At 51.7% G+C, this 12957-nt stretch overlaps 5 protein-coding genes across 5 annotated transcripts; 4 read left to right on the top strand and 1 right to left on the bottom strand.

The window, feature by feature from the left end:
- Positions 1-267: 267 nt before the first annotated feature.
- On the top strand, positions 268-1876 carry PC9H_009140 (uncharacterized protein; the record flags this gene model as incomplete). Its single annotated transcript, XM_036778647.1, has 9 exons — positions 268-304; positions 348-441; positions 490-541; positions 593-682; positions 738-757; positions 933-1044; positions 1101-1427; positions 1483-1566; positions 1637-1876. 9 exons carry the CDS (start codon positions 268-270, stop codon positions 1874-1876), a joined length of 1056 nt encoding a protein of 351 aa, XP_036630075.1.
- Position 1877: 1 nt separating this feature from the next.
- PC9H_009141 (uncharacterized protein) lies at positions 1878-2354 on the top strand (the record flags this gene model as incomplete). The annotated part of the gene is made up of 2 exons (XM_036778648.1): positions 1878-2031; positions 2083-2354. The coding sequence occupies 2 exons, from the start codon at positions 1878-1880 to the stop codon at positions 2352-2354; spliced, it is 426 nt and encodes a 141-aa protein (XP_036630076.1).
- Positions 2355-2571: 217 nt separating this feature from the next.
- On the top strand, positions 2572-3576 carry PC9H_009142 (uncharacterized protein; the record flags this gene model as incomplete). The annotated part of the gene is made up of 4 exons (XM_036778649.1): positions 2572-2594; positions 2785-2804; positions 2857-3083; positions 3265-3576. 4 exons carry the CDS (start codon positions 2572-2574, stop codon positions 3574-3576), a joined length of 582 nt encoding a protein of 193 aa, XP_036630077.1.
- Positions 3577-6014: 2438 nt separating this feature from the next.
- PC9H_009143 (uncharacterized protein) lies at positions 6015-6657 on the bottom strand (the record flags this gene model as incomplete). The annotated part of the gene is made up of 4 exons (XM_036778650.1): positions 6015-6312; positions 6374-6439; positions 6498-6543; positions 6600-6657. 4 exons carry the CDS (start codon positions 6655-6657, stop codon positions 6015-6017), a joined length of 468 nt encoding a protein of 155 aa, XP_036630078.1.
- Positions 6658-9319: 2662 nt separating this feature from the next.
- PC9H_009144 (uncharacterized protein) lies at positions 9320-11330 on the top strand (the record flags this gene model as incomplete). Its single annotated transcript, XM_036778651.1, has 4 exons — positions 9320-9451; positions 9667-10596; positions 10720-11162; positions 11240-11330. The coding sequence occupies 4 exons, from the start codon at positions 9320-9322 to the stop codon at positions 11328-11330; spliced, it is 1596 nt and encodes a 531-aa protein (XP_036630079.1).
- Positions 11331-12957: the final 1627 nt, after the last annotated feature.

Genomic DNA, 12957 nt, shown 5'->3' on the forward strand with positions numbered 1-12957 from the left:
AAATATACCGATTTTTAAACATATGTATGTGCGCTGGGGATTTTTCCTCTGGTCATATTTTCCTGAGTCGAGATGGGCTGTTTGCATATATTGCCCTTGAGCTTCATTGGCTTCTCCCCACTCCGGATCCCGGAGTCGCGATCCCGATGAACTTCGCATTCATAGAAAACTGGTCCACCATTCATCTGCTCGGGTTATTGCCGCGGTCGCATCTATCGAGATTCCGCCTGGCACCTGGTCTCAGCTCCTTCCCTTCCTTCACCAGACATGTGTTTCGAATTCGAATCAGGTCGCCCACCGTGGAGTTGGATCGTGCATTCTGTTTACTGTCCTCGAAAATATTGTAGAGGGCTTCCATGAACATCTCCAAAGCGTCTTCAAGTTGTTCGAGAGCCTGCTCCAGGACTTCGAGAGCCTCGAAGTCCGTGTTACGACTGTTAGGTAAAGTAACATCCTGATAAATACGTCAGTAGTCTTACCTTTCGCCAGGTCTCTGAGTCTGATTGCCCAATACCTGGACGCGGACGACAAGACTGAACTCGTATGTCACATCTCATACATAACCTTACAAGGTTTTGATTTTTGATTCCAGCCACTGATGCAAGTCATTGGCCAGACCGTTGAAGCAGGGGATGAGGCCGGGCTTGTCAGCTGTTTGAATCTTGAGACTCTGCTTATCCTTGTGCGTTCATCGTACCAGTCTTGGATGACCTTGAAGACTAATTTTTGGATTTCAGAAAATTACTATTCTCGCGAAGTTCATCCCTTGGCTGGCAGAATTCCTTCTTTGATGCGGCGGCAACCGCGCCTTCGACGGCGACCTCCGCGTCCTTGCCCTCAACGCCCTCAACTGGACTGTGCAATAGTAAGTGTTTCTCGTCCCATATCTGCCTTTACTGTTGCCGTGATATGTTGACTGACCTCTATCACAGCAAACAGTCGAAAGTTCAAAGCCACAACCTCGCCCCTGCCATTCTTGAGGGTCTCATGCCCATCGCTTCAGAAGAGGAGCCAGAGGCCATCGATGATGACGCGCGGTCTCGGGTATGCGCTCCTCAAATATTAGAACATCGTATCAAGTTCCTGATCAAGTTTACAAGTCTGCGCTCAGTCTGCGCTCCGTATCATCGATGGACCTGCGACATCGCTTCCACCGCCCAAGTCTTCCCTGCGCTCTGAATGCTCATTCAGAAAGCTTTCTCTTCTGCGATCCCACGCATCGTCGTGCTGCTATGCTCGCGTTGAATGTTTCCGTGGAGGGCTGTAGCGAGTATATGGCTCCTCTCATGTCCGAAGTTTGGCCAGTCATCGAGGCTGTGTTTGGTGATAGCAATGCAAGAGTTCGCAGGGCTACATGTGTCGCCGTTAGTTGCCTCTGTGAATGGTTAGAGGATGAGTGCGTTGCTGAGCATACCGTTTTGGTTCCCGTAAGTTCTCAGTTTGTGTGTTTCGATCTTCTAATATGGCCTGACTTCAAATCAGGCCATCACGAACCTCATCAATGACCCCGAGGCTCAACCATCTGCGTGCACGGCCTTGGATGCGCTGTTGGAGATCCTTCACGATGTGATCGAGCAAATCTTCCTCTCGTCATGGAGCGCCTTGCAGGCCTCGATACCGCTCCATCCCTGTCAAGTCCGTCATTACTGGTGCCATCGGCAGCGCCGTTCACGCGTCCAAAGAGCGGTTCCTCCTTTACTTTGAACCGATCATGTCCCGGCCTCAGCACTTCCTTGTGATTACTGGTGAGGGCGAAGAGGTTGAGTTGCGCGGCATTACGATGGATGCGACCAGCACCTTCGCCGAGGCCATTTGCAAGGATGTGTTCCGGCCATTCTTCCCTGAAATGATGAAGCAGGCGTTCCAAGGGCGCTGAGATGGGCAGTGCCCGCCTCCGCGAGTGCAGCTTCCTCTTCTTTGGCGTTATGGACTGTGTGTTTGGAGAGGAGTTTGCGGCATACCTTCCCAGCGTTGTGCCGCCTTCGATTGCCAGCTGCAAGCAGGTCGAGCAAGGTGACGAGAATCTCAGCAGTGAGTCTGGCAGGACTGCTTTCTGGTCTTATGCTAACGTGCGTTTTCTAGTCTTCGGCTCCGAGGGCTCTGCTGTTTGTGCGTCGGGCTCCTCCCCTGCCAATGCCATTGCCATCATGGACGAGGTTGATGCGCATGGCAACGCCTCTATTGAACTAGAGGATGTGGATGTTGGCCAGATGGTTGATGTCAACAACGCCATTGCTATCGAGAAAGAGATCGCTACCGATACTATTGGCACCCTCTTTGCATCTACTCGCAACCACTTCTTACCACACGTTGAGCAATGCACCGTCGAGTTGATCGACCTCCTGGACCACTAGTATCAAGGTATTCGCAAGAGCGTCACTGATTCTCTCCTTGAGATCGTGCGGACATTCTACAATCTCAGTAATCATCAAGAGTGACGACCCGGCGCTGTTGTCGTGAGTCCCTTGTATACTTATTGTGCTTCGTCTGATTGATTTTCTTGTGAAGCATGTTCCGGTAGACACACAAGTGAAGACAGTCATCAGCCATGCCATCCAGCCTTTGCTGGACATGTATGAGAGCGAAGATGACAAGTACGTGTTTGTTTCTATATATACTCTCTTTTGGGATGAGAATTTTCCTCAGCTCACTTCGACGCTATGCGAATGAGACGACTTTTAGTATTTTCTGAATTTGCTTTTGAAATATCTGAAACCTTGTTCTGACTCGGTTTTTCAAGTCTGTTGCATCCGCTGTTTGTGTCGGTTTGGCTGAGACACTCAGTCCTGCGTTTGTCGAAGGACGTGAGTCTCCGTTCCCCAGCCCATGCATGATCTCTTGCTGAAACTATTCCAGATCTCGACACTGTCTGCAATATCGCTATTCAGATACTTGAGCAAAAGGCGTTCTGCCAGCAATATCCTGACCAAGATGGGGCAGAGGAGGCACCCGAGGACCAAGCGGAGTACGACTCTGTTCTGATTTCCTCTGCTGGTTACTTGGTCGCCGCTTTGGTGAATGCTCTTGGCACGGACATTGCTCAAGCATTCGAGAAGTTCTTCCTCTTGATCGCCAAGTACTACGTGAGTGATCTCCAGGATTTTGCCGATAAGCCTGTATATTGACTTGCCTTTCCATTGCAGAAAAAGAGCAGATCGCTCGCAGACCGTTCATCGTCTATTGGCACTCTTGCCGAGACTATTTCAGGCATGAAGGGATCTATCACGCCGTACACTGAGCCTCTGCTGGAACTTTTCTTTCGAGCTCTCAGCGACATCTGAGGCCGAAGTTCTCAGTAATGCTGCGTTTGCCGCTGGCCTCCTTATCGAGAGCTCCGACATCGATCTCTCGCAGCAACACCTGCACCTTCTTGGAGCGCTTCGGCCTCTGTTCGTTCTCGCTCCTGATGCTCCTGCCGGCAAACTCAATGCGCGGGATAACGCAGCGGGGGCTATTGGACGCACGATCATCCGGAACACTGCGGCCATCCCACTCGGCCAAGTCCTGCCTGTCTTCATCGACGCTCTCCCTCTGAAAAACGATTACCTGGAGAACCGCCCTGTGTTTCGGCGATGAAGATGGGTTAGTTACTGAGTACTGAGAACCGAAACAATGATACAGGAAGGGAGCACGAGGAGACTAATGAGTCAGGGGAGCATTGAATATTGAATATTGAATGTCAACACGATCGCACAAGTGACTTGAAAGGAAGCGTCTGGCCAACGGCGAAGGGTCTAGGGTTACATGATGAACCAAAAGTTTAAGAGTGGAACCGCTGACGCGCCATCCAAGCTTAGAGAGCCTTTCATGCGCCCGCAAGTACAGGAGATCTGCGATTCGGTAAGCAGATGGGGCTCCGATAATTGACCGGTTATATATTGACCCCGCAGTTGGGATTGGTGGCGGTGAGTCTCGGAGCTCTCGATCAGGGCCCACAGGGGAGTCCGGTGCTGCGGCTTTGCTACCCGGACCACCACGGACCGGGGTATCACCTCTCCATTTTCCACCCAACTTGAAGTCCATTGCTTCAGCCTGCCACTCTCCTATTTCTCTTTCACTCTCACTTTCCTATTTAATACTCTGCCGGACGTCCTCTCACAGTTCTCCTCTTCTCCTGAACTCGCCTCAGTCATGCAATTTCACTTTTCTGGCGCACAACAGGGCCCAAGTCTGCCTTGCGCTTTGAAGAGGTGCGATTTCTCATATTTACATCCAGGTTCAAATATCTGATATCTAACTCTGAACTTGAAATCTAGCCCTACTCGCAAGCATCGCTGGTGTCGCTCTTTAAGTCACATATGCCGCGTACTTGGCCCACTTCGACGCGAATCCGCTTTCTGCATCTGCCTGTCGCCAATGAACTCTACTCTCCTTTTCCTCGCGGCCCATCGTCGCGGTCATCGTGATCATCAAATCTCTAGCCAACTCCTCGACCAGTGTTTCGTCAGTACAGGCGTGCACGGGAGCGAGCCAACGCTCAGAGATGTCGTCAGCAGTATCTTGGGGTGTCCTCCCCGTCGGGTCGGTGTTAGTGCATCAGGAATAGCTCGAGCAATTCGTGACAGTAAAAAATGCCACTTTGCTCGTCACAAAGCACATCAGGTTGAAGACGGTCACATCCCAGAGCTCAACAGAGCCTTCGTATGCGGATGAGGGTTTTTGCAGTATGTTTCTCATTCATTCTTTGAGCTTGGTGACAAGACGATTAGACGGTATATGGATCTACTCCACCAACCTCTTCCGCTGATCCATTTCAGCAGACACATCCACCAGCGCGACCCCGTCGATTTTAAACGACACACTGTCTCTATAAGCAGCCAACTTTGTCTCACGACGATTCACGCGCAGAGGCTGAAACCGAGGACGATGGTGCCGGCAACGCCGATGCCAGCCTGGAGCATCTCCCTCGGCGCCATCGAAGTATGGCCCAACATTATGCTCCGTTTCTCCGCCACCTGGACGAATCCCATATTGATGATCAATCTTATCACAACTTGGTCAAAGCTGATGGGCGGCTGGTGGGGAGCTCGAGGGACGCGTTGAATGCGAGTAGATATCTTCCTTATATTATTTCCTCGTCGTCTTTTCGTTCCCTCCCTACCCCGGATATCTTACTGACGAACTTTCTCGCACTAATAACACAGTCAGGCGATAGCGGACATCCTCGACCTCGACCACGAACCTATGACCGTCCACGGCATAACCTTTACCGCCAAAGTCTCTTTCCGCGACGCTTGCTTCACCATAGCCCCCCGCTACGCCTTCGAGTGTCTTATCCCTCGGTCATCTCCGTCAAGATGCATTGCTCCATTCCAGGCCAGGAGGCAAATGCGAGGATTATGTGCGAGACCGATCACGCATAAGGAAGCGATGGGACTTAGGAAGTTGGCGCGGGTGCACGTGGGAGTGACGGTGGACATGAATACGGAGCATGGATCCGACTTGTTGCAGTTATTGGCGGCAGCTTCGATTCGGCCTTTGGCGCTTTCGTCTCCTGGCAAGCCGGTCACATATGCGTAGTCTGAAATGAACCGCTTTTCTCATTGTTCTCGTCGCAATGACTTGCAGGCGTCTCGGTATGCCTTTTCCTTTGCCCTTTGCGCGCCTCCTATCGCTCATCGAAAGATAATGGCCTACATCACGCAACCCATCGCAGAGCGCAAAGCAAGCGTTGTTCAGTTCATCGACAGCGTGACACACGATTGTCCCAAGGCCGCGCCCCGCTTGACGATTCGCGAGACGTTTGAGAGCACGGGGACAACTGTATGGCCACAGCCATGCTGGAAGTACGTCGGTCGCCATAGGAAATTATTGTAATCCAAATGTACTATATACAAAGCAACAATAAAATAAAGCAATTCAGTCTGTAGTATATACAAGCAAAGCAGTAACAAAATAGGTCGATGACGTGTCCATCTTAAGAATTCGCAAAATCCGAGAGGAAGCTGTTGAATGCAAGATAAGCTCATGACATCAGGTTCAAAGCTAGCGGCGTATCCCAGACTCACCACTTGTTACGCGGTCTGACCGTCAGCAAAGATATCTCCAAAGGTAGAGCTCCGAGCATGCCCATGTCTACGCTGACGGGAAGCTCTGAAGCGATGGAACATGCACAAGTCGAGCTCGTCAAGATTCATATCAAAGTCAAGTTTTTGGTCACTGGTAATGAATGCCAGGATGCTTGTAGATAGGGTATCGGCGGTGCACGTCCCTGCTACCAGGGCCACAAATTTACCGCGATAGTATAAGTGAATGGAAAGCTTGACTGGCGCGTATCGATTGGTGTCTTGGAGATGCGTGACAGGATACTGGCTATGGATACATGAGTTAGTGTTCTGCGTTGACAATAGACCACTGCCAGGTGAAAACGTACACCGCAAGGTCCTCCTCGTCGCTGACGACATCCCACTCAGTAAGATCAATGTCGTGATCACTTGCGCTGAGAGCATGGTCTGAGACGCGGGGTATCACGGCGTTGCATAATGAGAAACACTTACTGTGTGACGTTCTGGTTTTGCGAAGTCGCGTCGGGGGTATAGCTAGCTGTATAGGGTCAATATTATAGGACTTTTCAGCATAAATGATAACAAGAAGCGCACCGGTAATGCCTTTGACCCGACGTTGAAAATGACAAGGAGGAGGACCAAGGGAGTACATTTCGTATATAGATTTCGAACAAGGTGTTGACGGAAGCGAAGAGGTGGTGATGCCTGGGAAAGAAATGCAACCAGCGTACCCGTGACTGTGTCGGCGTCTGTGAGTCCAGAACAGAGAGACGGCGCTTTGACGGCGCTTTGGGCGCTCCCGCCAAGTTCCTTTTCCTCTCATTTCAATCTCAATTCGTTTTATGCTACGGCTGGACTCGTAAACAAAAACTCAAGGTCGACATGTTTCTTGTACAGCACGATAAACCGATTAACCGATCTTTTTGAACAGTCAACTCTAGGCCCATTTGCAGCCAGCGCAACGAGATAATGCAAACCCAATCTCCATGAGAGAACAGGCTCCCGACGTGGTCTTGTGAGCTAATGCCATACCGAGGCCAGCTGCGGAATTGGTCGGCACCTGTCAATAGGCTGACGTTAGCCACTATGAACGAAGACTAAGACCCACCCTAGTATCTCGCCCTCCTTCATCCGATGATCGAGGCACTGCCGCGCACTCAACGACCTTTCGCGAGTTTAAGACTTGAAGACCTTCCAAACAAGTGGCCCGCGAGATTGCTACATACGCTTGTCCTAGTCACATGAATAATATGCGCTGATTGAATAGCTTGGCCTGACCTTTCTCGAAAGACCTTACCAAGATCAACTTTGACCCGCTCCAGCGTTCGTCCTTGTGACTTGTGGATACTCATGAACCACGAAGGGATCACCGGTAACTGTATTGAAGGTCGAAGTCTACGTCAACGTTCAAAAAGAGCAGACAATCGCGTTGAACGCACTTGAGTTCTGCTCACTTGGATCTCGCCGTTAGGTAACTCAACCTTCCACAGCTCAGGCACTACTAGGATCAGGCGCGTCATCCCCTGGGTCGGTGGTCGACTCCTTGCCCTCGCCGTTAGCATCAGCGTAGATACCAGAAATAAATGAGGGCCAACGCTTACCTCCTGATCGCCCTCAGTGCCATACTTAGTCGGATCGGCAAACCGGAGAATGCGGCCCATGCTGCCATTCACCAGCATGTCGTCCAAGTTCTTGATAAGCATAACCTGCGCATCTGTGCGGAGGTCGAGGAGTGCGGGTCCAAGCTCGCTAGCATCTTCGCCTTCTGTTGAGCGTCTTGCGGCGAGCCGCCGTCAACTGCCTTGAATAAATGACTCTCAGCCTGGAGCTGAGCCATCCGTATGGCGTTAAAGCGATCAACATCATTGCGACGCGGAAATCTGCGAGCTTATGCATCAATGCATCACTGTTCCAAAAAAACACCACGCACAGTTCAGTGGGCAAGATGCCGTCATGGTACACGATAGCGCGCGACAAAGTCTTGAGCCTGTCGATAGACTTGGCTGATAGATGTCCGAAGCGCATCTCATTCAGCATGTCGACGAATTCTGTCATTAGGCAAAGATATTCATTGGTATTCAACTACAGCCATGGCGTGGAAAGTACCTTGATCTCTCTGGCGGAATACTTTGGTCAAATTGAATGTGCGCTCGAAGGTTGCTTTCCACAGTTTCGCTTCGAAGGCAAACTTCACCTGCCTAGTACCTTGGGTGACGGGTGGTAGTTGGAAGAAATCGCCTGTTACAACCAACTGAAGATGGATGATCAGCTTTGGTGATCTTGCGGAGTCATGTAGTTGTGAACACGCCTTGATACCACCGAAAGGTTCTTCTTTACCCCTGAGGATCGAGCCTACTTCAGCCAGTTTGTCGAAGAGGTCCCCATCCACCATAGAAACTGTCAGTCGCATATTAACGACAAGTAGCATCGATGAAGTGATTAGCGCCGTACCTTCATCAATTATAAGAACCTTAGTCCGTAGCCAACGTGAGACAGCGTTGTCGTTCTTACGAATTTTCTCAGCTAGGTCCTTCGAGCTACCTTGGCCGAGTCCAACGCCCGCAAAGCTGTGGATAGTAACGCCCCGTATGTTACATGCCGCGATGCCTAGCATTACTCTAGGATTCATATTCGGTATCAAGGGAAATGGCAAGCGAACCTGTTGAAGCCGTAATTGCGATAGCCTCCGGAGACTGGGCATGTTGCTTGCGAAGAGTCTTGATGATCTCCCGAAGGAGTAAGGATTTACCAGTTCCTATTCAGCGTTAGCTAGAACATCAAGAATTGAATGCGCGCATGTATCCATTTACCCACCAGCACTACCAGTGTAGAACACGTTGCGGCCCTCCTCTACGAGCTTGAGTATTTGTGCTTGCTCCTGGCTAAGGAACACGGGCGCCGCTTTTTCAGACCTGCAGACTGATTTGCTAGTGGTTGAAGCGACAGGGCGAGAAGTATTCGACGTAGGACCTTCCACTATGGAGGCACTCAGGCCATCGCTTGAGGTATTCCTGCTGGATGGACGCAGCCTTGGCTGCTGCGCGACGCCGCCTTGCGACGATGCTGGTATTGACCGCTTGTTTAGATTAGAAGACAGTACCATGAGCTTCCGAGTCGTCGGGACATCCTTTCCACTGAGCGCATCCGTGATGGCTTGTAACCTACTATCACTGCGTCCTTGGGATGGGCACAGCCTTGGCTGCTTCGCTACGCCGCCTTGTGACGATGCTGGGATTGGCCGCTTGTTTACATTATAAGACGGTACCATGGGCTTCCGAGTCGTCGGGATATCCTTTCCACTGAGCGCATCCGTGATGGCTTGTAGCCTACTATGCCTGCGTCCTTGGGGTGACTGGGATGGCCGCGAGGCCTGTGGCGAGGACTGGCTCCATGGGACGTCTTCCGAAACCTGGGAACTAGACATTGACCAGTCTGTCTCGAGCGCTGTGCGTTCAGATTGCGACTTTCTCGACATAATGAGTAGTGGAAAAAAGGTCTTGAAAAAAGTCAGCGCAGAAATGAGACAACTAGAACCCGATAAAATATGTCACGTATGGACGCCTCTTGGCTTCTTACCTCTATCACCTAATTTAGCGCCCACCCTCGCAACATTCCACCCTCTCAAGCAGCTCCTCCCCCCCTCGCCCATGGGGCTCCCCAGGCCCAGCCAATTAACGGATCACAATGCATCGAGCCCTGGGTGCAGCTCCCACCTCGAACCCCACCGCCCCGACCCCCGAGTGCCTATGGATCAGAGTTTGGAGACCCCGCATCGGTCCCAAACCTCGATGAGTTCTACGTGCCATTAACTGGCCATGCCGACGCGACGCCGACTAGGAAACGAGCCAGAGTTGAGTCGAGCGCTGCCCCTCTGTCCCTCAACCCACCCAACGTCTCTGCAGCGATCCGGCAAGGAGGCGGTACCAAACATATATCGTGCGCAGAATGGCGCCGAATCTGCGTACAAGTTTTGGAAGATATCGTTGAAGGCGCTAGGAAAATGCTGGGATGGTCTGATGAAGCAGAGGCCATGCATGAGATTCTCAACGTAGCGAAAGTAATGAAGACGGCCCTAAGCGAGCTCGATGGCTCAGTGTCAGTCGACGACGACATTTTCATGTCCCAACCTGCTATGCCCAGCCCCCCTCACGGTAGCTCTCTTGACGCCTTCAAGCTGGAGGTCAAAGATCTGTTCCGCAATCTGGAGGCCAACATCTCCGCCAGGATCTCAAACGTGGAGAGACGCCTGTCATCTGGCTCAGCATCTTCCCAGCCTACCCCGCCTGCTCATAATGGCTCTAACACACGGCAGCAACCTTCCGCCCCAACAATGTACGCTGCGGCAGCGAAAGTCGGCCCCCCTGGACAGCCCAAACCAGCTCAACAGTCAAAGGCCACATCAACTCCGCCTGCTGCCAAACCTAACACCAAGTTCATTGTTCGCTTCCAAGGACGCCTACCCCCCGAGGTCGACCGCAAATCCTCTCAGTTCCTGTTCCACCACCTCAATCAAGTCTTTAATAATAACGCCGCTGCCCGTAACGATGGCCTGGAGATACTGGGCACCGAATGGAATCGCAGCGGCAATATAGTACTAACCTTCCCATCCCATGTTAATCCCTCCGTTGTTTATAATCATACTGACTTGATTCATTCAATAGTTGACCACAACCTTAATGATGTTATAATATCCCACGACACTAAATGGTCCAAGGCGGTCTGTTCGAGAGTCCCCTCGATGGGATTTGACGGCCACTATTGGGACTCCAAAGCCCTCGGCGTGCTGCTTCGACGCAACCCCGTCATCAAGAACCTCAAGATAACACAAGAGCCCCGTTTTGTATCCAACCCTGCGGATGGACTACCCCCGGTCGCGCCTGTGGTGTTCGCCTTTGAAGACCCAGATGGATCAAAACTCAAGGAGCTGCTTAAAACCCCGATTTTCATGGACGGCCGCCACACCCCAGTACGCCCGTGGAGGGAGAAGCCGAAGCTGACCCAATGCGACAGATGTCAAGGTCTGGGGCATACCGCGAAGTTGTGTAACAAGCCGAACGTCTGCGCCAAGTGTGCTCAGAGGCACCCCACGACAGAGCACAATGTTTACTGCCCGTCAGTCCTCAAGGACGGATCCAGCACCTGCAAGTGCACGCCCCGGTGCGCAAACTGTGAAGGAGATCATTGGGCTACAGAGCCCAGTTGCCCGGAAAAACGCAAATATGTTCCCAGACCAGCGCCGCCTCCGCCTCCTCAAGCATCTCAGGCACGGCAGCAGCAGCTCCAAATGCCAGCACGGCCTGCTCCACCCCCACCCATGCAAGTTGATAAATGAACGGAGCTGACTCTCTGAAGATCGTGCAACTTAACGTCGCTCGTTCCTCGATGCGCATTCATACTATACTTAATTATCTAACTGATGTACATATTCTTATGTTGCAGGAACCATGGTTTGGTCGCATAGGGCTTGACAAGGCAGATTCCACGCCCGAAGGGCGTCCCATTAACGGCCTCCCTGCATCGCCAGCATGGGAATCATTTGCCCCGTTTTCCCCTGGACGACCCAAAGTTGCTACATATGTACGGCGCAACGTTCCTGGGCTCACTGCCACACCCCGGCCAGACATCGCTAAGCACCCTAATATCTTACCTGTAGAGTTTACTTACGGAGACTTCTCTTTTCTAACAGTCAATGTATATAACGAAGGCAACGGGGCCAAGGCAGAGGTGATAACTATGTTGTCCCTCCTTCCCCTCAATCCCCTAGTACCTACTGTTGTCGCTGGGGACTTCAATCTGCACCACAATGAGTGGTCGCTCTCCCTGGTCCCCAATCAATTATCAGCTGAAGATTTGCTAGAGTGGGCGACTGACAACTTGTTTATGCTAGCTAACCCCAGAGGAGTTCGCACAAGAGTCGGGACCAGCGGGCAGCGAGACTCCATCATAGACCTCACCTTCTTCAACCGTTCAGCCATTAACGCTGCTGCCTTCACCCCTCCGATAGTAGATGAAAACTTATCCTTCGGTTCAGATCACAATGCCCTGGTTTACGCTGTCAACCTCCCGGTCGTCGAAGACGAAGGTGCCTCTGATAACTTAGGTAAACGCCTCGATCCCGGAAAACGAGAAGAATGGGAAGCCGAATTCTCTACACGATATCAGGCCATAGCAGATAGCTTCAACGATCCCGCCTCCGCACAAGAGCTAGATCTTGTTGTCCAGTGGCTGACAGATTGCTTCACTCAGGCCACCAATGCATGCATGCCAGACCGCAAGCCGAATTCACCCAAGAGTGCGCGATGGTGGAACGATGAGTGCCAAAACGCCGTAGAGGAAATGCGAAGAGCATCCCGCAAAGATAAACCGAAACTCCTCCACCGCATGCACCGAATCACCAAGAAAGCCAAACAAGGCTGGGCTAATTCAGTCCTTGAGTCTGCTACCCCCGACAATGTCTGGCGGATTGCAGACTGGTCGGCGGGAAAGCGTAAGTCTCGAATCCCACCCCTTGTCACTGACAATGGAGTTGCAGTATCCTCAGCCGAACTTGGTGAAGCCCTCAAAACTGCTTTCTTCCCTTCGGCCCCTCCGCAAGTCGCAATACAACAGCCTGATGATCCTCTGCCCAGGCATACTCAGGTGTTTGCACCTATCACCATAGACGAGTTAAGTGGGGATTCGGGGTGTGTGGCTCACTTCTTACTCGCATCTTCAATGCATGCCTTCGCCTAGGCCACCATCCTAAACCGTGGAGGGCTACCACCGTGGCCATCGTTCCAAAACCCGGGAAAACAGATATGTCCAACCCGCGGTCATACCGACCCATCTCCCTGCTGGAGTGCCTCTCCAAACTGCTAGAGAAGGTCATAGCACGAAGGATTCTATTCGACGTAGGTAAACATCAATTAATCCACACTAATCAATTTGGGTGCCGCGACAAGTCATCGACGAC

This window comes from Pleurotus ostreatus (genome assembly GCF_014466165.1).
Source record: "Pleurotus ostreatus strain PC9 chromosome Unknown scaffold_6, whole genome shotgun sequence".
Lineage (NCBI taxonomy): Eukaryota > Fungi > Basidiomycota > Agaricomycetes > Agaricales > Pleurotaceae > Pleurotus > Pleurotus ostreatus.